This window comes from Lacerta agilis, chromosome 4 (assembly GCF_009819535.1).
Source record: "Lacerta agilis isolate rLacAgi1 chromosome 4, rLacAgi1.pri, whole genome shotgun sequence".
Classification (NCBI taxonomy): Eukaryota; Metazoa; Chordata; class Lepidosauria; order Squamata; family Lacertidae; genus Lacerta; species Lacerta agilis.
This window is the reverse complement of record NC_046315.1, coordinates 61,185,652-61,212,821: the sequence shown is the minus strand read 5'-3', so window position 1 is coordinate 61,212,821 and position 27,170 is coordinate 61,185,652. Positions and strand designations below refer to the sequence as shown.

At 41.4% G+C, this 27,170-nt stretch overlaps 1 protein-coding gene across 3 annotated transcripts in view; it reads left to right on the top strand.

The window, feature by feature from the left end:
- The first annotated feature begins 1,520 nt into the window (after positions 1 to 1,520).
- Positions 1,521 to 27,170, top strand: part of POLA1 (DNA polymerase alpha 1, catalytic subunit) — a 181,814-nt gene continuing 156,164 nt past the window's right edge. For 2 of the 3 annotated variants that reach the window (XM_033147224.1, XM_033147225.1), the window contains exons 1-11: positions 10,753 to 10,848; positions 12,062 to 12,160; positions 12,837 to 13,035; positions 13,276 to 13,438; positions 13,701 to 13,879; positions 16,616 to 16,728; positions 17,707 to 17,826; positions 19,595 to 19,669; positions 20,740 to 20,878; positions 21,853 to 22,007; positions 22,554 to 22,638. In XM_033147224.1, the coding sequence (XP_033003115.1) occupies positions 10,768 to 10,848; positions 12,062 to 12,160; positions 12,837 to 13,035; positions 13,276 to 13,438; positions 13,701 to 13,879; positions 16,616 to 16,728; positions 17,707 to 17,826; positions 19,595 to 19,669; positions 20,740 to 20,878; positions 21,853 to 22,007; positions 22,554 to 22,638 (1,408 nt within the window). In that variant the 5' untranslated portion in view covers positions 10,753 to 10,767. Of the gene's footprint in view, positions 1,679 to 6,414; positions 6,537 to 6,792; positions 6,890 to 8,247; positions 8,329 to 10,456; positions 10,573 to 10,752; positions 10,849 to 12,061; positions 12,161 to 12,836; positions 13,036 to 13,275; positions 13,439 to 13,700; positions 13,880 to 16,615; positions 16,729 to 17,706; positions 17,827 to 19,594; positions 19,670 to 20,739; positions 20,879 to 21,852; positions 22,008 to 22,553; positions 22,639 to 27,170 lie in introns of those variants that run through there. The other variant, XM_033147226.1, reaches the window with a different exon arrangement.

Here is a 27,170-nt window from a genome sequence, read left to right as displayed (position 1 = left end):
ATAGCACAATGGAAGTGTACATGTAGAAGCTTTCAGAAAGGAAGGCTGTAGCTCAGTGGCAGAGCACCTGCTTTTCATGCAGAAGGTCGCAGGTTCAGTTCTCAGCATCTCCAGGTAGGGCTGAGTCAGACCCTGGAGAGCTACTTCCAGTCAGGGTAGGGAGTATTGAGCTGGATACCAATGGTCTGACTCATATGGCAGGTTTCTGTGTCTGAGGTTCAACTCCTAGCAGCTCCAGTTAAAAAGATCAAACAGTAGGTGATGGGAAAGACCTATGACCGCTGCAGTCAAGAGCAGGCACCACTGGCCATTGTCCAACTCAGTATAATACAGTTCCATAAGTATTTTAAAAATTAAATTTCTACCTTGCCCTTCCTCCCAAAGGAGCCCATGGTGGCAAATGTTAAAGCACCAGGAAAAAGTAGCCAAAATGTTAAATGTGCAGGTGCATGTATGTGCTTGTTTAATCTATTATTATTATTATTAAAAATAGAAACAGTTAGGAGTGTGGGGAGAATTGGGACTATGTCACACAGGAATGGAGGTTTACCCCATTTAGATGGAAATAACCTCGTTGAACCTGCTACTTTTCTTGAGAAAGTCTTGTTTACAGTGGCCTAATGAGGTTGCATACACACTGACTATATTTTTAAAGCACATTCCCCAGACCCAAATAATTATGGGTATTGTAGTTTGTTCAGAGTTACTGGGAATTGTACTGGTGAGGGATAAACCACAGTGCCTATAATTCTTTGAGGGAAGGAATGTGCTTTGAATGTACTTTAAAGGTAGGCCTATAGTGTGCATGTAGAGCTGGACTAGTCCGACTTACTGTAAAACCATTTTCACATTAAGTTATGCTTGAAATACTTAGCAGCAATAATTGCTATATAACTACATATAACAGAAGTTATAGATACCCCCCTGCAATAGGCTCTATCAGACTTATTTATTTTATTTAATGCAAGCATCCAAACATACATTATTTAAAGGAAACATGAGCACCCACGCCACAAACAAATAATAGCATCACCACAACTCAAGCAACGCATCGCCAGGTAAAAGAATAAACCAAGAAAGAGTCAAAATTTTAGTCTTTCAGGTTTAAAGCTAAAAATTCAAAGCCGTTGAAGCACGGCAAGTAAAAGTCCATAGATGCGCAAGAAATAACATTAATTATATTTACAAATCTAGTTGCCTGTTTTAGGCATGAAGCAAGAGGCGTCTCTCAGAAACCTAGGGTGTGCAAACTCCAGCCATAATTCGCCCCCGTCCGTATCTTTTTATCCCACTACATTCGCAATGCACGAAAGTACAAAGAAGGAAACGATGCCCAGCTTTCCATCATCATCGTCGTGCGCGCGCATTCACACCACCCCCCTCCCCCCCCCCTCCAGAAGCAGCCAGCCAAGGTGCCGCTCAGCCACTCTTATGGCTCTTTCCCTTCGACCCTGAAGCGGAATAGGAAGGGCGGATGTCGTCACCGCGGCTTCTGATTGGCTGCTCGCCTGGCCGGGGCACTTGGGTCTCTTTTCTCGCGCCACTTTCAGGCGCTTTGGCGCGAGAGCGTGAAGTTGCGGGCCGGGTTTGGAGGCGCTGCGGGCGGCAGTCTGGTCCCTCTCCGCCATGGATTTGAGCGAGAGCCCGCGCGACGGGGCTGGCGACGGCTGCCACGGAGGTGAGAGAGAGGCGCCGCCGTCGGGTCGGGTGGGCGCCGGGTTGCGTGGAAGGCGGCGGCGGGGCGGAGGTGGAAGGGAGCGAGGGGACTGCTGGCAAGAGGGGGAAAGAGGGAGGCAGCGCAGGGCCAGGTAAGTATGGAGTCCCGGGCGGCAGAAGCTGCAACCGCGCGTGGTTATTTGTCTTTTGGGAAACCCGTTGACTTGAGGCCAAAGCACTGCAAACGGGGAAGGTTGATTTGGGGACAAGCGTCCTGGATGGAGAGAGAAAGGCAATACAACGTCATGTACGGGTATGTTTACCTGGAAGTAAGTCACACTGGTTTCTATGGTGCTTACTCTCGGGGATGTATGTGGGGATAGTGTTTCTTCCTCCTGTGACACCTTTGCTTTCATTTGCTACCAAAAACGCCAGTTACAAACCTTGACATTTTTCATTTGAATGGTGTACATGGTTCAATAGGAATCTAAAAGAAACACACCTTTGCAGGTGCCCATTGGATGTCTTCCTCTTTTAACAAACATTTGAAGTGGAGATTCTTATCTGAGTCTTTCTTTGCATTGGACTAGAAATTGTGTGTGTGTGTGTGTGTGTGTCAGATATATTAATATAATATAATATAATATAATATAATATAATATAATAATGTATTAAGTTTGGGCTGTTTCCCCAAATGGCCAGTGACTGGAGACAGCACCCCTGCAGCATTGCTCTTTTGAGATGCAGCTAGCTACCTGGCAGGCTGGAAAGAGTTAGAGTAATTGTGAAAGACAAACAAACAGGCAGACTGATCTAATGGTTTAGCTACCTCACAAGGGAGTTGTGAGGGAAGCATGGAACACGAAAATGTTGCTGCTGCTTCCCTCTTCTCTTCAGGGTTACATAGGTTCTCCTCTCTAAAGTTAAAAAGAGAGAGTTGGTGACTTGAAAGAGTTTTTATTTTGCTGAGGAGTTGGGTAAGTGTCTTAAAGTTGGGTTTGTGAGCTATTATGTGTAAATTGGGGGGACCATAGGGAAGAGCACAAAGGTTTGATGAAATGAAATAAGAAGGGGGGTGACTTGGCAACATTGCTGTTCAATGAAGCACGGAGCAAATGCAGTAGAAAATTCCTTTCCTCTCCTGAAAAAGTATCTGGGTTGTTGAAATGTGGGCCCATAAAAGTTACTAAGGATGTAATCTTGTAACCTTCATCAGAGAGAGAGAGAGAGAGAGAGAGAGAAAACTCCACAAAGAGGAACTTCTGTCAAGGTCAGCATGCAAAGTATTGCACTGTAGTTCACAAATATTACTTGCCTGGCTGCCCACACATTTACCAGCCTGGTGCCGTTCAGATGTTTTGGACTACAATTCCCATCTGTCCTAGCTGATAGGAATTGCAGTTCAAAACATCTGGAGGGCACCAGATTGGGAAAGCTGTGATAGACCTTTTAAGCATATTGATGGCCTGGAAATGGGTGGGGGTGGGAGGGCCAGCTATCCTTAGTTGACAACTGCTTTCTAGCCTGATTGTCTGTGCATGAATCACCTCCAGGCAATCAAGCAAGAGGCTATTTCAAGCCAGCAGCAGTGTGTGTAATAATTGCTCAAAATAAAATTGCTTTTTTGTGTTTTAAAGCTGACAGCAATACTTAGATGAGCCTTGATTTTCTTCCCAAAGATCTTTTGAATGCTTTTAGAAGGAATCATTTATGGGGAACATGATGGTGATACATGGAAATATGTTCATTATAATCTGTCATGGAGAGAAGATTAACTTTAAGGTTTTACACTTTCCTAGTACTTCTAACTAGTACTGTTCTATAACTGTAATTGTTTAGTGATGGCAGATATTGGTGTGTCTGCAAACAGCAAAAAAAACTTTCTCTCTGCATTTTTATGCTTTTGAATACTTATGTACTCATCTGACTTAATGGCTTCACTTAAAAAAAACCCCCTACTTTTAATGTCTACAAATCTTTAGGGGTTTTTCTGCACAATCCTAAGATTTTCTGTTTAGAAGCTTCATAGAGTTCAATAGAAGATTCTCCAATTTATGTAGACTTTTATGTGCAATTTGGTCCATAAAAGTAGCAAAACATAAATGAATTTCATTTAGATTTCTATTTTGATAAATGACAGCAAGGATATATTGATAATCATTGATGATGCTTAAACTAGTGCAAGCAATATTTGCGAAATGCTTACTTGGATTAGATGGGTGTCATACCTACTTGCTTGAACAGCAAATGATAACCTTCTCTGAGTGTAAAGTGTGAATTAACTCTGTGTGTGTGTGTGTGTGTGTGCAGCAGGGATGAAGGTGCTAGCGATAGCTTCTGTTGCTGTTTCAGTTGCCTTCCCCGTGCATTTTAGAGCTTTACATAATTAGGGCTCTAAAATATGTGGGAAGCCTTCATGAGTAAAAAGGTGCCCTCCTTCTGACAGTCGGGTAAGTCAGAAATGGCAACAGAGACTAGCCCTTCTGCCCTTCCCCTATGCCTGAATAGGGCTATTGTTAAAAAGCAATTTGAGCCAAAGGCTGAAAATATTACCTGAACAGTTGGGAATGTGAGGAGATTTTTGTATGGGGGGAGTGTCCACTATCTTTATCCCCTCCTCACCTGCTGGACAAGGCACCAAGATAAAGTTGCCTTCCCTAAGCAACATTGAACTAAGTAGTTCTTTTAAAAAAAGTGTTAAGACACTTGTACAGTGATTAAAACAGATTTTTTGTAAGCTAGAGTTGGTAATAAACAATATTCTTTCAACTATGAATAGCTCATGTAAATAGAAATGAATAAATATTTCAAATTCTTAGGCTCTAGCATATGTTGTTTGAAAGCTCTGTGAAGGCCTCATGCATCACTGACTTTTCGCTATTGTGTACGTGTGATTATGTCCATACAAGCTGAATATTGGAGGAGATGAAGTTTCATTTAGTAAAAAAAAGTGAAAATGTAGGCCCTGCTAATTTTATGTGCTCCATGAATACCTCAGAAGCTGTTAAAATATCAAGAATGTTTGATCTAAAGGATTTAACAAGGAAGCCCTGCCATTCACAGGGAAGATTTTTTTTAAAAAATATAAATATAAATCCACCTATTTGCTTTTACTTCCTTTTGTGAAAGTGTCATATTCTCATGATTAATTTTCTGGTGTCATGAGTAGCTATAGTTTTTTTTGTTTTTTGTTTAAAGCAGGACTCGTTTATTTATTATAACCTTAATATGCTTAATGCAGTGCAACTACAAGCTGGCTACTTCTGAGTAAACAACACAATAGATCTGGTTTGCATGTAATGCTAAGCCAAACCATGGTTTAGCACAGGTGCATGAGAGTCTGTAGGCTACCAGACCACTATGCTTCTTCTCTGGTCCTGCCGCTGTAAGTCAAGCCATGGCCCGGCCCGGCATGTCATCCAAACCTGAGCTCGTGGTTTGTCTCACTCCAGACATACTATGAAGCACAACCAAGCCTTGTCCTTGGTTTACAATTCATAGCCTATCTGAAAGAGACAAACCATGAAACCAGATTAAAAAATCATGCAAAGTCAAACCATGGCCCGGGAAGATGGTTTTTGTTTTGCTGTGCCAGCTGAGAGGCCCAGCTTGGGCCCATTGAGATAGGTAGACTGGCTTTAGAGCCTTGGTCAGCTCAGCCTCACCCCAAAGCACCCTGTGTTTATTCTGGCTACTGCCTTCCTGTGTTTTTGGCAGGCACAGCTGGTGAAGCTCCCCTTGGTTGGAACAGCCGAGCAGAGTTATGTGTTGGGACACCTGCTACATCCAACTCTCCTCCACTGTGGAACGTTAGGGGTTTGGATTGTTTTGTCTCAGTGCAATCCTTATACAAGTTTACTTAGACATAGGCTACATGGAGTTCAGTGGGAGTCACATCCTAGGTATTTGTGTATAGAATTGTAGTCTTTTATATTGTTTCAATGTTACCTTCAAGACTTGGAAATTATTTATATTAAAATACTTGTAAATAATTGACAAAACAATTACCGTAAATAAAAGGCTTTTCTGTTACACTGGGTAACAACTGTTATGCAAACTCACCTGCTACAGTCTAGCTTTGCTGTTTCTCATTCCTGCTGCACGCCCAGAAAATCCTCTGGGCTCAGGGGATCCTCAGGAAAGGTTTGGGGAGTGGGGGACCACCAAGGGTTAGTCACAGGCAGCTTGTATGAGCAGCTCCCCCTTCCTGATGCTTCCCCATGCCACACCAACAGCTTCTGACCCATGGGTGTAGTAGGGGGAGGCAGCTGCCCCCCCATCAAGTAAATAAATAAAAATACTTAACTAAAAGTAGAAATTGTAGAAAGAGTTTGATGGATTTTTCTGAGCACTTGGGGTCAAACGAAAGTAATTTAAAACAGCTGTTGCTGAGACATTTCATTCCGAATCTTCTAAACAGCCAGACAGAGAATGATGACAGGTGGTTATCCTGCCCCCCCCCCCCAACATAAATCCTGGCTACGGCCATGTTCTGACCTGACTTTTCTGGGGGCTGTAGTGGATGCAGCCAAAATTTGAATTTTATGTTAGAAAAATGGAGACACAGAAAACATAGTAAAATTTCTTTCATTTTTAATTTTGCAGGAAAAGTTATTTGCAGGTTTTGCTTAATTTCACATTTAAAAACCTCTCTCATTGGCCGTGGCATTTGATTATTGGTATCATAATTGTGTGCTTATTTAAATGTTGTGCACTCTTTTTCTAACCTTTGTTAATAACTGCTGTTGTGCCTTTCAGAAGCTGATTCTGCAAACCTTACAGCTTCACGTTCACGTCGTGAGAAGAAAGTTAAAAAAGGGAGACAAGAAGCATTGGAACGTTTGAAAAAAGCAAAAGGTGGTGAGAAAATAAAATATGAGGTAACTAAAATGTTCTGTCTTTAGTTCCATGGAAATGCATAATGGGGAAGTGCTGCTGTGTTGTGCTGTGTGTGTGTGAGAGAGAAAGATACCTAAATTTACTGATTAAATGTGCTTATCAGTGTTATCTTTATATAGATAGAAGTCCTGACCAGGTCTGCATATCTGACTTACTCATTTTTTTCATTTACTATATTTTCCGGTCCATTTGAAAAGAGGGACAGTTACAATGGTTACTCCCAACTTCTTGTTGCAGGTTGAAGAGTTCACAAGTGTTTATGATGTAATTGATGAAGAACAATACTCCAAGATTGTCAGAGAACGGCAGGATGATGACTGGATTGTGGATGATGGTTTGTGAAGTAGATTTAATTTTTCATTCTTGACTTTGTGCTGACACTAAAACAGCTATTCTTCCCTTGGTTTGGATAATCTTTGCTATATGCAAAATAAATTTAAAAATCCCATAGAGATTATCCAATTCCTTGTGTGCATCCAAAGGAATTTATTAGGCAGAGGGCCTTCTCAGTGGTGGCACCTGCCCTGTGGAACGCCCTCCCACCAGATGTCAAGGAAATAAACAACTATCTGACTTTTAGAAGACATCTGAAGGCAGCCCTATTTAGGGAAGTTTTTAATGTTTGATGGTTTATTATGTTTTTAATATCCTGTTGGAAGCCACCCAGAGTGGCTGGGGAGGCCTGGCCATATGGGCAGGGTATAAATGATAGATTATTAATTATATCAAGGCTAAAAATGAAAGTAACTGGTCTGAACAGTGCTTTTATCGATGAGATCTGCCAAATAACTTGTGGCCTGGTTATGTGGCTTTGCACATTGTTAACAGAAATTGGACCATAGTGTTCAGGGTGGGAGTGGGGTTTCCCCTCAAAACTGATGTATTAATAGAGGGGCCACAACAGCCACTTGTTATGAGCTGGTTGTGCTTACTGTAGGCCACTAGAATATGTGAAAAGCTGGCACAATCCTGTAAAAAGCTTTCAGTAAAGTAAATGGTCAAGGGTTGGTGTTAGGTTTATAGTCACAAGCTGTCTAGCTGTTCCTGGCCAACTTGCTATGCTTAGGTTGCTGTTTGCACTATTGCAGCCAAAGCATATGTTGGTTGGGCCATTCGAGCTTTGATCCACAAAGTAATGTATATTTTGGCGTATAAGACTACTTTTTAATCCAGGAAAATATTCTCAAAAGTCGGGGGTCGTCTTATACGCCGGGTGGAGAATCTGCAGTCGAGTATATCTCAAACTCTATATTGTAACTGGAAAAGTTGGGGGTCGTCTTATACGTCCAGTCGTCTTATACGCCGGAAAATACGGTACTACACGGAGGGCATGTTTACATTTAAGATTACTAAGCAAAAAGTAGGTCATTGGTTTTTAGTAGAACTTCATTTAATGTATCAAGGAACAGGAGATGAGAATGTTGATGATACATTTGGAATCTATAAGCTGGATTTCCCCCCTGAGTGACTGAGCTGATGCATATTTTAGAAACATCCCTCACAAATGAAGTGGTCGTGTTGAATTTGTAACAATGTTTTTGTTGGCAAGAGGACACTCTAAATACAAGTTACAAAATGATGGAAAATCAAGAGGAACTTGGCTGACCTTCACATCCCGATAGAGTCTGGGTTTGTCTGCTAAGCCCATAAACGGCTGCCCGTTGGTTAAAGTGTGACACTTTTCCTACATAGATGGTGTTGGCTACGTAGAAGATGGCAGGGAGATTTTTGATGAAGAGTTGGAAGATGATGCTCTTGATCCCAGCAAGAAAAGTGAGTGAACATTCTTTTAGCAGCTTTCCTGAGTGGGAGTTAATTAAAATTAGACTGAAGAATAGACATAACAACTCATTGAAAGGGTACACATTTTTATATTGCTGAAGGGCAAAGTGGAGTTTCCCTGGCATTGCTAGGAGCGTTCAGGCTTTGGATGATGCCTTAAACTGATGTTATTCTAAAGCAGTAGTGGATACTTCCATTCGCCTCTTTGAGGCCATGCCAAGGACAGAGTAGAAAGCATATGCATTATATTGCTCTTATCTGTAATAAATACTTACTAGTGTTTCGCTTTTAGTGTTTGAATGTGCCAAATGCCAGTTCAGGTAACTGCGTCCTTTTTCTGCTTCAGGAAGCACTTCCACTGCGCTGCTGTACAAATAAATCATTTAATTAATCAGTGTCCATGCTTTTAGAGTAGCAATAGAAAGAAACAAAATAGGAAATTCTTTCCAGTAGCACCTTAGAGACCAACTGAGTTTGTTCTTGGTATGAGCTTTCGTGTGCATGCAGACCAACACGGCTACCCACCTGTAATAGAAAGAAAGTTAAGTTGAAAGGGGGGAAAAGTAATTTCAAGAAAATACTCTGTGAAGTGGCAACTGAAACATTAACAGACCTTTTATTTGTTTATTTATTTCATAGAAATTATACATTGCTTTATTGTAAAAAACACACACCTCAAAATGGTTTACAAAAAGAGAAGACAATAAAACCAAGAAAAAATTACGACCCTACTTTACAACATGCAGTAGTTAAAATGCAAAAATGGATTAAAATTACCTCAACTTTCTAAGCATCTGCGTAGGCTTGTCTAAACAAGAATGTTTTTAGCAGGCCCCGAAAAGAGTAAAGTGAAGGTGCTTGTTTGATCTCAATAGGAAGAGAGTTCTAAAGTGCAGGTGCTGCCTCATTAAATGACCAGGTTCATACAAATGTGGAATGGATGTTATGTGGCACCTGGAGTAGGGCTATTTATACCCATCAAAGTGGTCAAATGGGCACGTGTGAGGTAAGGCTATTATAAGTTAACATTTTTAAAAATAGTGATTTTCATTCCCAAAATTCAAATAACAAAATGAGAATAGTTACATTGTGTAGTTACTAACAGAAGTTAAAGTGTGCAACATTCCCACCCCCCCTCTTACGTGTACGTAAGATCAATCTCAAAAGAATAGTTGGGCTGATTTTGTGACAGTTTAACAGCCATTTAAATAACTGAAGTGTGGTTTCACTCTGTCCTCATCAAGTTTCAAGTAAACTGATGAATAATTCTATTTCATCATTACTTTATTATCAACATGTGCCAGGTGGTTTCCTTTGTATAATTTCAATAATTTGACACATTCTTTATTTTACTTAGGCTGAGCTGAATATTAAAAGGGGCTAAATTTTCAGCATTAAAAAAACAAAAACAAAAACAGGTTTTCAGGTTGGGGTGGGGAATCTTTTTTTTTAAAAAAAACAAAAAACCCATGCACCTCTAACAACTTACCTTTTACTTGCTGATTTAGTGCTGTTTGTTTTTCCAAACAATTGCATAGCCCTGTAGATTTTGAAAGGGAGCAAGTATACTGTGTATTCTATAGTAAGGTATTTGCAGTGGATTCAACAGGCAACTATGGCAGCTGTTTTAAAACCGGTCTACGTGAAGTCTGCTCAATGTACGGATTGTTTGTGTAACAGTTTACAACATAATCTTTGGTGTGCTACTGTGAGACATCCATCCTTATAAGCCTGGTGGTTTCATACAGGGTACATATAAAGCTGCATATAAACTGCTGCCCATGTAGAGCTATCTCCAGGTGGTCTGATCTTTACTTAGTTATATAAGACCTCCAGGGCTGCAATTCTATGCCCACTTACCTTGGAGTAAGCCCTCTTGAACTCTGTTGGTCTCGTTTCTGAGTAGACAAGCACAAGATTGCACTGTACATCAATCAGTTTTCAAGCGAACTTGCAATGTAACTTGCAAGTGACTTACATGCAACTGCTTGGTCACTTATGGTTCATTTCTAATAATGGATGATTCAATCTTGAATATTGGTCTGCAGTTGTCATTACTAATAGATTGTGACTTATCAATAGGCTTGTGATATTTAAAGGTACTGTATTGTTCTGCTAGGAAGAAGAGACACAACTTCTGCAAATGACAAGAAAAATGTGAAGAAGCCTCTGGTATCGAAACCAAACACTATAAAATCTATGTTTATGGCCAGCACTGGAAAGAAGAGTGCTGACGTAAGTTATATTTTAAGCAAAAAATATGACTCCTGAATTTAGACAAATAAAAATATATATGCCCTCAGATCTGTTGCTCAGTTTATGGTTTTGAAACAAGCTGCCATAGAAGGGCAGCACATGATTGCTTAGCTTTCATTGTAAAAGTTGATCCTGTTTTTCCCAATGAGCTTTTTTCAAAAGTTTACTTAGCACATGTATCTCCTTTCACAGAAAGCTGTTGACCTGTCTAAGGATGATTTGCTAGGAGACATTTTGCAAGATCTAAATGCTGAGGTAGGAATTCATGTGTGTTCTGGGGGGTGGGGGTGGTAGAGGAGCAAGGTGTAGAGTTCATGTGCTTAAAATGCTTGGAAGAGAACGAAATATAAACTGGATTAGGGACTGCAATCATATAGTCCATGTAAAGGCATACTAGGGGCCAAAGGATATTGTGGACTTCTCTCTTCACAGTCAGAAAATGAGATCTGGTACTGGGGGCGGTTGTTGCGACCACAAAAAGCTCCACATTTGCCCCTCCTTCACTGTTGGTGCTCCAGTGATATAGAGGGAAACGGAGCATGCTGGAGCATATTGAGAATGGCTTTGGAACCTGTTTCCCCACCCATGTGTCAAGTGAGATAACAGACACCAGCCCTGGCATGCCTGATTCCCTGCAGCCACTTCTTCTTTCCCCTGGTCAATGTGAGGCTTACATGGCTTTGGATTTGGTGGTTCCTGTGCCAGATTTTGTCTTCTCACTGCTGATGTTGTTTTGCTCTGGATAGGCAACCTGATAATACTTTAGTACCTGAAAGCAAGAAGTATTTGACCCAAAGTTAGAAAGAGCCCAGTGAAATGTGGTTGCCTGTTGCAAACTGTGAGAGGATGGTAGGGCAAGGATACAAATGTACCGCATTTTTGCATGTATAAGACACCCCATGTATAAGACAACCCCTGTTTTTTTAAACCCAAAATTAAGAAATTAAGTTCTTTAGCTTTTTTGGGGGGTGGGGGAGGTCACTTCCGCCAATTGCTTGCTGCCACCAACAGCCTACCCGCCCACTTGCAGCCGCCAAACACCTGCCCGCTTCGCCACAGTTGCCAATCGCCTGCTCAGTTGCCGCAGCCACAGCCGATCGCCAGCAGGCCTTGCCGCAACCACCAATCACCCGCCCAATCGCCGCTGCCGGTCTCCTGCTTGCTGCTGCTATTAATCACACGTCCCCCCCTCTGCATTCACTATCCGTGTATAAGATGACACCCAATTTTTGCCCATTTTTTTTTTTTTTAGCAAAAAGTATTGTCTTACACACGGCAAAATACAGTAATAATTAAATAAAATCCTGTACCAGGGTTGCCCTTTCTTCAAAGAACTGGTGACTATTCAGTGTAGGGGAAGGGATATAAGGGGTGTATGCATTTTTATGCGGAACATAGCAAACTCTATCTTTCTTTTGTAAGTTCTGCTACAGCAGTGACTGATGTCTAATGTTTTTCTCCTTTGTAGTCAGTTCCTTTAGCACCACCGCCGGTTGTAGTTCTAAAAAAAAAGAGGCTTTTTGGAACACCGTTGAATCCCTTTTCTGTGCAATCTCAAGTGTCCAAGGTAATATTCCAAAATGGGAATGTTAATCTTAAGATTTCTGAGAAGTTTATGTGTCTTTTGCTTTAGAACTTCCATTTGCTTCTTGCCATTTTAAAATATTAATTGGATTTGTTGCTGTGCACACGAACATAAAATCAAAACTAGTAAAATCAGTATAGTTAATATCAGCTAGAATGGAAAAAATGCATCTGGCTATCAGTTGTATGGTGGCTTTTTACTCCATATCTACTTAAATAAACTTAATGTTTCAACTTGCATTCTTTGGAGAGGATATAGTAGTAGAGCACAGTGTTTGAAAGGCCTTGCCTACATCTAGCCCTTTTGAAAATAGGTGTGGGGGTTCCTATTTGAAATACAGATGCTGTGAAGTGCATTGGCTGGAATGAAACTTATGCTTCCCTTCCTCCTCTGGGATGTCTGGGAGAAGAACTTTCCTTTTCACCCAGCCCGGTGCTCTGATGGAAGCGGCATCCTTCCTGCCAATCCTGATCATCTGCTGACTGGGGCGGGGAGGATATTTTTTCTTCTGTGGTGGTGGTGGTGCTGCCACTGGAGGGAAATTGCTCTGAGCAGCTGGCAAGCTACTCTTGAAGGCTTGCTAGTCCATCTGAAGTTCCCCAGGCCAGGAGTTTGCTACCCTAATCTGGTTTTTAATTAAAATTACTTGTGCTTATAGAGAACATCTTCTGAGGTGAGAAAACCTGTCACATCTGTCAAAAAAGAAGTTTCTTCACCAAATTCATCTCATTCTAAGAATTCGGTCTACACAGCTAGATCAGATGTAGTCAAAGAAGAGAGAAGTGAACCTGAAAATGGAATGCAAATGGTTGAAAATGGAGAACGGAAAAAAGCTAAACAAGAGGAAGCTACTATAGGTAGTTGTTATATTTCGGTAATAGTGCTCATTGCCTTATATTTTCAGTGACATTCACCTCTGTGATTGATAGCTTGATGATGTTTGGCTTTATTTTATATTGCATTTGTACGTATTCATGTTCTTATAGAAACCTTATTGAAGTCGCTGTGCGAAAAAAAATAACTGCCTAAATAATTTAAATAAATAAAATCATTTAAATATAGTACATTGAGTCTTAAAGTCTGCATAATGCTTACAGAAGATGAACAGGCTATAATGGATTTTGATGACGGGGACTTTGATGAATCTATGGAGGAAGGTGCAGTTGTAGAAGAATCGGTCACAGTCCTGAAGGAAGAGGTGAAAACAGAAGATAGACAAATACAGCAAGTGGACTCTGTGAAAACAGGCTCGTATTTCTTGTAAGCACTTAAAAAAATCCTTAGGGACTTTTAGTTCTGGTTTCCACTTTTAACTTTCTACTAAGTTCACTAACAGTATGAAAAGCTTCTCAAGGCTTCATAGAAATGTTCTCAGAAGATGTTAGCTGACTTGCAGTAATGAACTTACGACGATCAAAAACTTTTCTTCCGTGTTCTTCTGAAGAAAAGATGACCCTTTAAAATACTCATTTCACATATAAAGTTATGCCTTTTTTCCCCTTCCTCATGTATTGTGTTTCAGAAACTCTCCCATCCCTGATGTTTCTTGTTGGGACAGAATTGATGAAGAAGAAGATGGGCATCTAGCTTCTGAAATTCAAGTGGATTCCAGTCAGTTGCCCTTAATAAATGGGGAAGATGGGGAGCAAATCTTCAGGTTCTATTGGCTAGATGCTTATGAAGATCAGTATAATCAACCAGGTATGTACACAGTGATACCTCGGTTTAAGAACAGCCTTGTTTACGAATTATTTGGTATACGAACTCCGCAAAACCGGAAGTAGTGTTCCGGTTAGCGAACTTTACCTCGGTCTACGAACGGAAATCGAACGGTGGAAGGGCACCGGTGGTGGGAGGCCTCATTAGGGAAAGTGTGCCTTGGTTTAAGAACAGCTTTGGTTTAAGAATGGACTTCCGGAACGGATTAAGTTCGAAAACTGAGATACCACTGTACATAAGAAAATTCCTCTTTACTCTCCCTGCCTTCTTTTGACCAAAGTCATAAAGGACCATTTTTCAAAAGGGGCTTACTGTCCAATAGTTTCCTTGAAGCTGAATGTCTGTTATATCTGAACGTCAAGAAAAACATCTGCTTTGATATTGACTAGGCATAAACTTAGAACTATATATTAGTATCTTCAGGTTTCAAAAGGCTAGCTGAGGCTTCAGTGCTGCAGTGCATTGGAAGACGGTGATTTGCACTGGAGGGGAGGTGCTTTAACCCTTCAGCCATTTCCCCCGTGCAACTTTCCCACACATGGTTATGACTATCTTCCGAAGGGCATAAAACCTAAATGCCATTACTTGTTTTTAATGGGCTGGATCAATACTTTTTCTCCCTTTCTCAGAAGGGCTATATATCCAGGGGAAGCTCCTGCTGGAGGGAAGGGGTGGCAGCGGGTGGCACAACAGACTGTGGGGTGAAGAGGGAATTGGTGAAAATTGCCAGGGGGACAGTCCCCTGGGTGGAATTTTACCCACTGATAATCTGGATAGAGCCCAAAAATAAGTGTAGCCCAAAAGCAGCTTGCCCAGAGCTGCAGCAATAGCTTCATGGGAGCAGAGTCACTGCAGTTTACTGGAAGGGGTGAGACGGTGGAGGGATCGGGACTTTGTGGCCACGTGGGTGATGCTGGCTTGCCACCACTTTGCTCATCCCAGTAAACAGCGGTGATGCCACTGCCAAGTGGCTCCACCACAGCCGTCAAGCGGCTCCTTCTCCTTTGACACACACACAAGTCCCTGGTAAAGGCTCTCTTTTATCAGAAGTATTTTTTCCCTTTAATTTCCAGGGCTTTACCATAATGTACCTTAATTTGTATGCACATCAGATTCAGGAAGGAGTAAAATGAAGGTTAATGGCTACAGCTTGTTAAGCTCCCCCTCCCAGACGAACATTCATTTAGATCTTGGGCAGGGGATTAAACGCTGAATATACCCAATATTTTTGTGAAAGTAGCTAATGATAACTGAAGTTTGGGTGAAACTGGGGACTAATGGGGAGGGGGCAATCCTATCCCTAAAAACTCTTGTTTAGTGTTTTTACTTTTATCTTGGATTCTGCACGGTGGCTTCTGAATGGTGTATAATTATGAAAAGACTTGTTCCTTGATTATGAAAAGAGATCCTGTCGTCATAACTTTTCAAGGATGAATAATAAAGACTGCACCTGGTTTCAATTAGTAACGTAGAGGAAAATAAATTTTGGCATTACTTTTTGTTTAAAAGAATCATAATCATTATAGCAAATGAGGTATTAACTGTATTATGTGAAGGATTTGTATTATGCCAGGACGAATAAGAATTTCACACAGTCCCTGCACACCCACCCCATAATGGTTAGAGGGTAAGACTGCAAATGGCTTAATTTCTTGATTTCATATATCTGATATAAATCACATTAACATCAGCTAGTGGAGATCTAGTTTTTGTAACTGCCCTTGCCTTCGCTCATTGTTGTTTTGTGGTCGGAATGTTCTGAGCTGTCCAAGAGGATAATGCAGTTTAGTATTTGTAGCTGCAAGTTGTGAATGCTTGTTTTTATGGATAATAGCTGTTGAGACACTTTGGACCATTAGTCTTGGAATGTATTGGCCCAATCATTTTTTGCCATCACAAGCTTGCTTCTTTCAATCATCCTATTATATAATTCACATGACCCTAGTCCTTTGAATGTGATACCCATCCTCAGAGTGGATTTTCAAACATTTTGGGTAGTTTGCTGCACTTGTACTGACCTGCGGTTGAATGAAGATTGAAACGGGGAAAACAGGATCCATGTTGATTTTATGTAAAATGACATGTGATGTGAATGTACTCACAATATTAAGATATCAAATTATCCCAAACATTTAATGACAGACATCTTCAATACCAATACAGGTATATTGAAGTGTTTTATAGTGACAAAATTCACTGATTTCAGCGAGTCTGCTCTGCATATGGCATAGTCATATACAATCCAGGAAAATGTATAACCTACTGCTTCCCCCCTCCAGCAGAAATATTCAAAGCAGCTTGCAAAATAAAATAAGAAAAAATACAGTAATGAAACAAAATAAAAATATAATATCCAAGCGCTAAAACCAGCAGTAAAAACCAAGAGTACTAGGAAGTAAGGAGGGGTAAGTAACAGAAGGTATGGGGAGGCGTAGTTTCAAGTCACTTTTTGAAACAAGGTGGCATTTAATACCTTGCATACCATCGTGATGTGTGCCTGCGTAGTACAAGACTCTTAAAGCAATCACTTGACTGTGGAGTACCGACTTTCAGCAGATGGAGCTGTCAATTAGGGACTACAAATTGGAAATCATTCTGCTCCCATGGGTGAATTAGTGTGTTTATTCAGTAATTCTTAGTATTGCAGCTTTTCCATTAGCAGCTGTGCTAAGCTGTTTTGATTAACGTGCATTGTCTGTCTTTACCTTTTCATTTTAGGAGTGGTATTTCTCTTTGGTAAAGTGTGGATTGAATCGGCACAGTCTTATGTGAGCTGTTGTGTGACAGTAAAAAATATTGAGAGAACTATTTACCTACTCCCACGTGAGTCGGTATGTCCTTTTATGCTGGAAACTTCTCTGTCATAAATTGTCTGTTTATGGAAAGTTATTCAGGCAAAATGCATTATTACAAATTTATGGAATACTAGTGGCAGGTGCCTGGTGCTGCCTTTGAATTTCTAGAAACCAACAAATACTGTGATTTTTTTTTTAACGGATAGTGTGATGGGTTAGGGTTATATCATGCCAAAGTCGTGTTTTGGTCTACCATCTTGAATCAAAAGGGCATCCAACATCCAAACACCAACAAAGTCCAGTGCCATGGAGCCCTCAAGCCAAGTTTGTTAATGATCTCTTGAGAGATGGTTGAACTTGTGCCCTGAAAAAGAAGTAATGCCAAAGTAACATATTGGTTCGCCATCTTGATTCAAAATGGTGGTCAGTGGCCCTACACCAACATAAACCACCTCCGCCCCCATTTCGGAAAGCCGAATGCATAGAGGACGAACAAATGGAGAAATCATTTTCTAAAATATATAGTAGAAGGTATGAATACCTTTCTGTAACATGGGTTGTAATTAGACATAAGGAAGAGAGTATTTATTAAATGACTTCAGGCAATATTATACAACAAACCAATGAAACTAATAATATTAAATGGGAAGGGGGTTGGTAGTAAAGAGATTTATGTCCCAAGCTGCTTGTTTTATCACGCTTGATTACATGCTTTGGTGCCCAATCTTTACAGTCTATAAGTTTCTAGAAAACCTAAGTTGTGCCACCTCGTTGACTTCAAAATCCATCTCTGCTGTGAAGTCATTGGCTTAGCTTTAATTCCTTACTCTGTAGCCCCAACTAAAATGAAGCCAGTGTGTGTGAAACTGTTTTGCTCGCATTTATCCCTTGTTACCCCTCTCTCCTTCCTTTGCCTCCATTTCTTAGGATAGGTACTATCTTTGGCTTAGCCTGTAATGACTGTATAAATGTTAACCACAACATGCAGCAAATACCGTTTTTTAATCTTTACAGAAGCTAATTAATTTATCTTCTGGTGAAGAGACAGCGAATCCTGTGACTATGATGGATGTTTATCAAGAGTTTAATGACAGGATTGCAGAAAAACACAAGATCATGAAGTTCAAGTCCAAGGTTAGTCTAACTTTTTCTCCTTCATGTTCCATTTTTCTAAATGTGAAGGGCGCTCATTTTTCAGGCAGGAGAGAAGTAACAGGGAAGTATAAAAAGGTGCATGATGTCTACACAGATCATTTTTTCAGCCAGAGCTCAGTTCTGGCACCTCTCAGGTGGGTGCCATTGCCATTCTAAGAGAACAAGGGAGGCATTCATGGTGCGTTCCAGCACCTCTTTTTCCAGAAAAATAGCACTAATTAAACTGGTAGTGTATCTTACCTAAACATCTAACATCAGATTGAGGATCCCTGCTGTTGCAGATGATTCTGTCTCATATTTAAACCATGCTTTTTTCTTTAGAAGCAACCACCTATTTACAAATTATCTGCTTTAATAAGTTGTTTTAAAATGGAAGCCAATATACTTTCAGGGGCTGAGGTTAATGGGTTGGTTCCCACAACACTAAACTCATGGTTTTGGCACAGGACTAGGGAACCTGACTGATGGATTTGGAGTCCCACAGCATCTGGAGAGCCACAGGTTCCCCACCTGTGTTTTTTAGCACTACGCAGATAAGTTTTTTGAGCCTGAACAAATTGTCGAGCTTCCTCTGCTCTTCTATCTCTTCCCACACAACTGGGAGGAAGCCAGGGTTACTTTCATTTCAAAGAATCTTAGCTTACTGATTGTGAGCCAGGAATTCTGGATTGAAACAAACTAAGATTGCTTTAAAAAAGACAACTTCTTAACCAGTTGTTTGAAATGGGTTTGTTTTGCAAGTAACCATTGTTTGTTTTCTAATGGGATGCTTGTTGCATGTAAAGTCGTCTTAACAGAAGCCCTACTTGTGGGAGTGGGAAACAGCCTGCTCAATCTTGCTGATTCTGAGCTGCATAGGAAAGGCAGCTGTTTGTTAATGTAATTTGTCCAGTTTTTGTATTTTTTGTATTATGAATTAGCACCACAAAAGCACATTGGTGTTGCATAATGTGTTCTCTTGCTTAAGTATTATTTGTCTCTAATTTTTGTGTTTTTCAAATGGAAACTGAAATATTTTTAAAAGCAAACAATTATTTTCCTTAGCACTGCGTTATCAGGAGTATACAGGTGGCGACTATTTTGCCCGTGTCCAGTTGATGTGTGGGTCCTTTTGGACCTGGAAGAGGCTTATGCATGCTCCGCTGGTGCATGTGAGGGCCAGGAATGCAACCTCTGCACAAAATGGTTGCCGCCTGTATTGCCCAGTGGCTCTTATTTTGCTTAATGGCACAAAGAAGTTGCAATGCTTTTTATGTGTTGAAGTTCTATGAAATCCGTGGTGAGAGATCACCATAATTTTTAGTTTTTCATTGTGAGCGTACCTTGTAAGCCGCCAATTTGTGTTTTGTTGCCTACATAGAGCATATGACAATTCCCCGAAGGCCTTCTTTTATTATACAATCTGGGCAAGGAACAATCTATTGTCTGAGATAATGGGCCAATTCAAATGTAATATGATGTCTGAATCCCTTTGTAAATATTAGGGAGTTTATTTTAGAAGGAGAATAGATAAATGACTTAAACTCTAATCCTCTACAATATCCAGAGTTTTATTTAAGTTAGATAACTATTTGTATGATTTCTACAACTTGACAATCGGCAGGTTATATTTTAGGAGCAGGGAAAGTTTTTCACATAGTGGTTCTCGCAGTTAAGATTTTGATGTTAGAAGTAAATGGTTTTAATGAGAAAACACTTTTACAGTACATCAGTGCCTGATGAATATCTCAATCTGTATTTTGCATAGAAAGTAGAAAAGAATTATGCTTTTGAGATACCAGATGTTCCTGCAAAATCTGACTACTTAGAAGTTAGATACTCGGTGAGTAAACAGTACTATGTTGTCTCTGAAAATGACACACTGAGGTTTGCATATCTTTTCAGTGCACATGATTTTTTAAAAGAAAGATTATGAATCCTAAACTCTGCTGCTTAATAGATTTTTTTTAATGGTGTGACTATTGCTCAACTTGTGCTACCTTTAGCCAATGAATATTTCCCAAACTCCTACAGTAAGTAAAGAGGAGCTATATTTTCTAGTTAACTGCTTTGAGGAAACAGTGGGCATGGTGGTCAAAGCTTATTGCTTGCCTTACTGTTGCTCTGAAAACTCAGTACTTCAAGCAATGCATGTTTGGACTGATTTGAAAGCATTTTTAAAGTGTGTGGTTTAATACATATATATCATTTCCCCTTGGTGAACACTAGAATGTATGGTACATCCTCCTGTGTACTGGAGGCAGCCTGATTTAATGTCTTCTATGTCCTGAAACTAGGATGGTTAGGTGATTTCTGTGACTGAGGCTCAATGCAGCACAAGTGGGCATCCCCACACCCAATGGAGCTTTTTCTTCCTGCAACCTCTGATGTGACTGCCAAGTTTTCTTCAGAGGGTTGGTGGAGCCTCAAACTGAGCAGGTTCAGGCATATGAAAGAGTTTCCTGCAAGGAGCTCTCTTGTACAGCCAGACTAAGCGGGATTTTCCTCCCCTTCCATCAGGTGATGCGTGGGGAGGGCAATCCTGCTTAGCGCTTACTATTGGCAAGCTGCCTGTGCTGCCTCCTTCAGCTTCTGAAATCGGAGGTTGAAAGGAGCAGCATGAAGTGACCTCAAAGAGCAGCACTGGGAGGGAGAAGGCCCTTCCACTAATTGGGAACCATTTCTGCTTCCATGAGCAAGGTGAACTCCTGCTGCTCATCAGCCGATGGATGGGAAAGAGTGCATCTTCCTCCAGCAAAGGAAAAACAGAAGCCCATTTTAAGCTCCCAGTTGTTCCTTTGAAGCCTCACCATTACCTACTTCACACCTTTTACATATCTGTTTTTACAAGTAGGATATTTAGGAAGACTTGCAACACATAGTAACGGTTCGTTGAAATGCTTCCATTCTCAGGCTGAATACGGTCGGCTTCCTCAAGACCTGAAAGGAGAGACATTTTCTCATGTGTTTGGAACTAACACTTCTAGTCTTGAGCTATTCTTGATGGGCAGGAAGATTAAAGGACCAAGCTGGCTGGAAATAAAAAACCCACGTATGAATATTTCATGTAGAATATGTTATGGATCCCTTGTATGCATGTGCAAATGGAGTGGTGTTCAGAGCAATGCTTAGCTTGTTTTATGGTTGCCATATGGTTGAAAAGAGAAATGTTGTGAAAATGATTTATTTTTTTTTAGAATTTGTAAATTTTCAAAGTGAAGAATGCTCCTTCAAGCAGTCATCGTCTTGTAAAGCTAATTTTATTTTTAATCTTACTACTTTAGACTTGGTTAAATCTATACTAGGTTAAATCTACTGGTGTTCCCCAAATGGCACCTGTTGTTCTGTCATAATTTAGCTGTTGTGTATGTGATAGCTTAATATAAAGGTATGGCCAATTTAAAATAGCTCAGGTCCTAGTCCGGGTAAAATAAGTTGTGACTGAGCTGCTATGGACTGATTTGCACATTATGCTTAATCATGAATTAGCGCTACATGGACAATCATGAACAAGCCTTGAATTGAATTGAATGTACTTTATTCGGTCACAGACCAGCATAAACATGAACAAGCCTGTGCGCAACGTTGGGCTCTCACATCCCCACCCCACCCCTGGCCGCCTGGGAGGAGGGTTAAAATAAACTGTTTCTTTAAGTGATGATAAGGCTGCACTCCTCTTCCCGCATACCTGGAAATACATCCTATTGAACTCAACGAGGCTTTTAAGTAGATTGTACCATAAGTCAAACTGTTATCTGGCTCAGAGTCTAAGCATGCGTGTAGCAAGGAGAATAGGGTTAGGATTAGGGTTGCTTCTGGGTTTAACATGCTTTGGTTAGTGTGTTGCATTTCAGGTAGTAAGACCAAAACCTAGGGAAAATGTAGAATTAAAAATATTTGTTGTAACTGTATTATGCTATGCTTAATCTTTAGTGTTGAAATGTTCAATTTGTTGAGAAAAAGTTATAAGTGTAATTATTGTTTAAATATTGAGTATACTTTTGTGCATGTTCTGTGTTACCTCAGAGCTCTCGAACCAGCCTGTCAGTTGGTGTAAGGTAGAATTAGTGGCCCAGAAGCCTGACTTGGTGAATGTGGTGAAAGATCTCCCTCCACCGCCTCTTGTGATCATGTCTCTTAGTATGAAGACAGTTCAGAACACAAAGAGTCATCAGAATGAGGTGAGTCATGAACTTTATTATGTACAGGGTAAAACTCCACAGTTATTTCACAAATTAACTAAGGCTTCTCTAGCTATGTGTGCTATTGATTTAAAATCCTATGAATCTGGAGGCATACTTCTGCTAGTGGACTTCAGAATGTGGAGTGAATTGCCCCAACCTGCTTGCAGCATAAGACCTGGAAATCTTGCCAGAACTGTAAATGCCCAAAGGTTTGTTCTTATAATGTCTCCCCCCCACCCGCGCCCTGGTAGTTTTTCAATAATAACGTGACATGTGATCCAGGCTATTGACAAACTGCTGATGTAGGAGTTTGTTGCCTCTTTTCATTAGTATGAGTTGTTCATGTGTTTATCAGACAAGAAAGGGATTACCTATAGCCCTGTTAAAACTAGTCAAGTACTAAATAGAAACATATGGTATGATTTGCTAAACCGCTTACTAAATATGTGCTTAATTTAACATATGGATGACACCTTGTTTAAAAAGGTTAACTAACTTCATTAATGTCATTTTCATTCTCTTTTTAAACTTTTGTCTGTGCAGATTATGGCTATTACATCTTTAGTGCATCACAAATTTTGTGTGGACAAAGCACCACCCGTACCTCCCTTTCAAACTCACTTCAGCGGTAAGTATAAGTAGAACCTCTTTGTGTTTAATTATTTCCTCCCACTTATCACATTGACAGCACAAATGAAAGCTTGAATGTGACTTGGCAGAACATTGCTTGAACCTTGGAAAGCCACTGCCAGTCAGTGCAGGCAATATTGAGCTAGTTGGACCAATTGTCTAACTTCGTATGAGGCAGTCTCCTATGTTCCTATGTCATACAGTCGTACCTTGGTTGGTGAATGGAATCCGTTGTGGAAGTACGTTTGACTTCCAAAAACGTTTGACAACCAAGACGCGGCTTCCGATTGGCTGCAGAAGTTTCCTGCACTCAGTTGGAAGCTGCATAAGCTGCGTTGGACATTCAGCTTCCCAAAAAGTTCGCAAACCAGAACACTCACAAACGTTTGCGGCGTTTGGGTGCCAAAACGGACGAGTGCCAAGGTGTTCAACAACCAAGGTACGACTGTAGTTTGGTATGAGAGCATTTCTACATTTCCACATGTCACAGAAATCTAGGAAGACAACTCAATTAAGTAGCATTGGAGGCATCGTGGTGGCTGCCACCGCAGAAAACAGCTCCTGAAGCCAGCCAGAGGAAATGGCTCTGGCTGGCTGGCTCCCGGGCTGTCAGGAGCCCCACCGCCAGCGCCGCTAGTGGAAATGAATTGGGGGCACCCGGAGCGTCTGTCGGAGGAGCCAACCCCGCCCCCCGTGACCTTGATTAAGCCGGGAAGGTACCTGGCCACCCACCCAACAGCCTGGAGGAGCTCCAGGGCCAGGAGGACTACGGAGCTAACGCGAAGAGGGAGAAGAAAAGGGGGAAGGAGGAAGAGGAAGAGAGATAGTAGAAGGAGCCCTAACCTTACCGCTGCTGCCACCATCGCCACCGCCGACGGGAAAGAAGAGGAGAGGTAGGTGAGCACCGGGAGGGCAAAGAAGGCCGCGGAAGGACACGCGGCTGAGCCCGACCCGAGCCTACCCCTCCAGCGGCTAGCGCACCGAAAGCAAGCCCCAGAAGAAGCAAGGGAAGGCTGTGCCAGAAACAGAGGAAGGCCACGCGACTAAGGAGACTGCAGAAAGGAAGAAACTACTTTTTACCCCTCCCCCCACCAATAATACCCCCCTTTAAAGGGGGGGTAATTTTTATTTTTTAATTTTTAAAATATATATTTTCTTTCTTATTATTGTTATTTTTTAATATTCCCCCTCCACACACCTACTTTTTAAAAGGGGGCCACTGCCGAGGCAGCCACCCTTTATTTGAATTTTTATTTTTACCCTTTTTACGCACTATTTAAAGACGCATTTTCGCACCCCACCCCACCCCACCCCCAATTTATACTTTATTTTATTTTCACCTCAAACTCCCCACTTAAGAATTAAAATGGCAAGTACCCAGAACAAGCACATCCCATTCCCTGGGACTGCGACTTTGCCCCAGACTGCCCGCTCTCTTTTACTTATTCTTTCCATACTTTATTCATTTTTTAAATAAATAATAATTTTAAAAAACATTTCTTTTTAAAATCTTTTAAAAATCTTTTAGTTTTACTTCTCATTTTTATCTTTTATCTTTTATATTTTTTATCTTACTTCATTTTCTCTCTCTCTCTAAAAAGGGAGAATAACAAACTTTGAATCCCTTTCTATTTTATTTGTTAGTGTGGTTTTGAGGGGGGGAGTCCTTCCTCCCAACCACCCTGCTAAGACCACCACCCTCTTTCAAAACAATTTTTTTCTCCAAATCATTGCTATTGCTATTGACACCGTTAACTCAGCGCTGAGACCACAACACCACTCCAAGATGACAACCACCCAACAACGAAATGAGATCTAAGGGAAATGGAAGCGAGATTAGCAGAAAAATTAGCAGAAAAACTGGAGGCCGCAGTGGCTCCCCTGAAGGTACTAATCAACGATCTAACCTCCAAAGTGGAAGCTCTAGAGAACAAGAACCAAATGCAAGAAAGAACAGTAGCACAATACCGGGAGGAGAACACACATATGAAAAAGAAAGTGAACGAACTGGAAACAGAAAACACAGACATGAGAATCAAACAAGCCGACCTCGAAGACCAAAGTAGACGTTGCAACATCCACTTCCGCAACTTTCCTGAAAATGCAGAGGAGAAAAGCCCAGCAGACCTAATTGCAAGCTGGCTGAAAAATACAATCCCAAATCTGATGCTCGAGACAGATGACCTGGAGAGGGCTCACAGAGCCCTAAGAGCTATGGCGAAATCCAACACCCCCCCCAAGGGACATCATTGTGTGCTTCTCACGCTACAAAAAGAAGGAAGAGGTATGGAACAACCTCAGAAGTTCAACCGACCTTCGATACAATGACAGCCGCATATCGGTCTTACAGGATTTATCCCAGGACACCCTAATTCGGAGAAAAAGCCTACGCCCATGCACCCAGCGTCTCCAGCAAGAAGGGATCAAGTACCGATGGGGCTTCCCATTCCGCCTCTTTAACAACCAATACAACACAACACATGGCTACCAGCATACCTGAGCCCCAGCAACTACTGGAGGACCTCGGATTTGACCTTCCACCGGAATGGCAACAGGAAGACCCACCAAGTGACAGCCACCACCACCACGACGAAACAACAGCAAACAATTGGACGACAGCGCAGAAGAAAAGGAGGCAATAGAAGCAGCACAATAACGCGTATCAATACAACCAACTACCGCCATGTACAGAATCATTCCGCTGAAGATTCAGCACAAGAATCCAGACCAAGATTAACCAAACCAACACATCACAGAGGAACGACCCTACTACAACAACAACCACAGCTGAATGAAGCAACCGAAAAACATCTCAAACTGCAGGACTGGTTATTCTCCCCCCTCCCCCAGGCCATAAAAGTAGCTAACACCATCAACATCATCCTCAACACCACACCTCCACAGAAACCCCCAGCTCAACACCAGTCCAGGCAACCTCAACCACATTCCCCATCACCCAACAATCCACACCTTCAACACCCCCCACTCCACACTAAGGAAAAACAACTCCAACCTTTGTAACACAACCCACAATCAGGCTAAAATCTGATACCTAACCCCACCCTAACACACCAACGATGTTGCTATTTACACTGGCAACATTGCTTCTGAACCTTAAACATGACATTGGCGTCACAAAGACGCTTCACACCATCTCGCTGGACACCCCCTATTGCAAATGACAAGGGGGATGGCCTGTCCCTGAAAACGGCCCTCCATACCAGCTGAGACCCAGGACCAACTGGCTAATCGCCAATGGGTCCAAAATACCCCAAACACCTATATGACTACATACCCCCTATTCTTTAACCCAAATCTAACTCCAACCCCACTAGCCCCCTACCCACCACACCCTAGGTCAGCACAACCCCATTGGTTCACTAAACAACACAAAGTGAGAGACACAGGACAACCTGGATGGGTTGGCAAGAAATCGCCCTACACGATAGGGAAGCAAGATGGCTAACTTAAAAGCAATTACACTAAATGTGAGGGGGTTGGGAAACCCCATCAAAAGAAAACGCATCACCTCATACATAAATAACATGAAACCACACATCACCTTCCTACAAGAAATACACAACCCACCCAAAGAGAGCAAACTCCTGAGCAACCCCCGCTTCAGTCAACAGTGGGTGGCAAATGGCTCAGGAAAAGCCCGCGGGGTAGCTGTGATACTTAGTAGAGACCTGAACTTCAAAGCCACAACAGTCCTAAAGGATAAAAAAGGCAGATTCATTTTTGTTAAAGGGACACTAGATGGCAAAATTAAACTAACAATTGGCTCTATATACGCCCCAAACTTGAAACAACTAGAATTCTTCCAGAAGACACTAAACAAGTTCCTCTCCTTCTCTGAAGGGGAAGCAATCCTAGGAGATGACCTCAACCTAAATATGAAAGGCATATCCCTGAAAAACACTCACCCTACAACCTCATGGGCAACCTTCCTTAACCCCCCCCCCCAACAACTAGGGACTCTAATAAGCTACTAAAGATGTTAAAAAACAGGGGTCTTTATGACCTCTGGGGTGAGCAAAACCCAGGAGACACCAGCCATACATTCCAATCCGGACGCCATGGTACAGTATCCAGGCTGGACAGCATTGTGCTCACACAGGGTCTGATCCCTTTAGTGGAATCAACAAACATAGGCAACATCAAAATCACAGATCACGCCCCAGAAGAAGTCACTGTTAAAATAGGAGAAGAAACACAAACCACCCCATCATGGTCCTTCAGTCCCACCCTAACTACAAACAAACAGATTAGAGAGAGTCTCACAAAAACTCTCCAAAACTACTTCAAGGAAAACTATGTAGACAATATAACAACCCCCCCTCTTATAGGACGCAATGAAAGCGGTTACCAGAGGAGCTTGCATAAAAGAGAAAGCACTCCTTAAAAACCAAACTCCTCAAAAAGTTACAATATAGAACAAGATATCACCACCCTCTCATCACGCTACAAACAAACAGGATCTAAAAAACTCCTTCAACTTATAGAACAAAAAAGAAGAGAAATAGACTC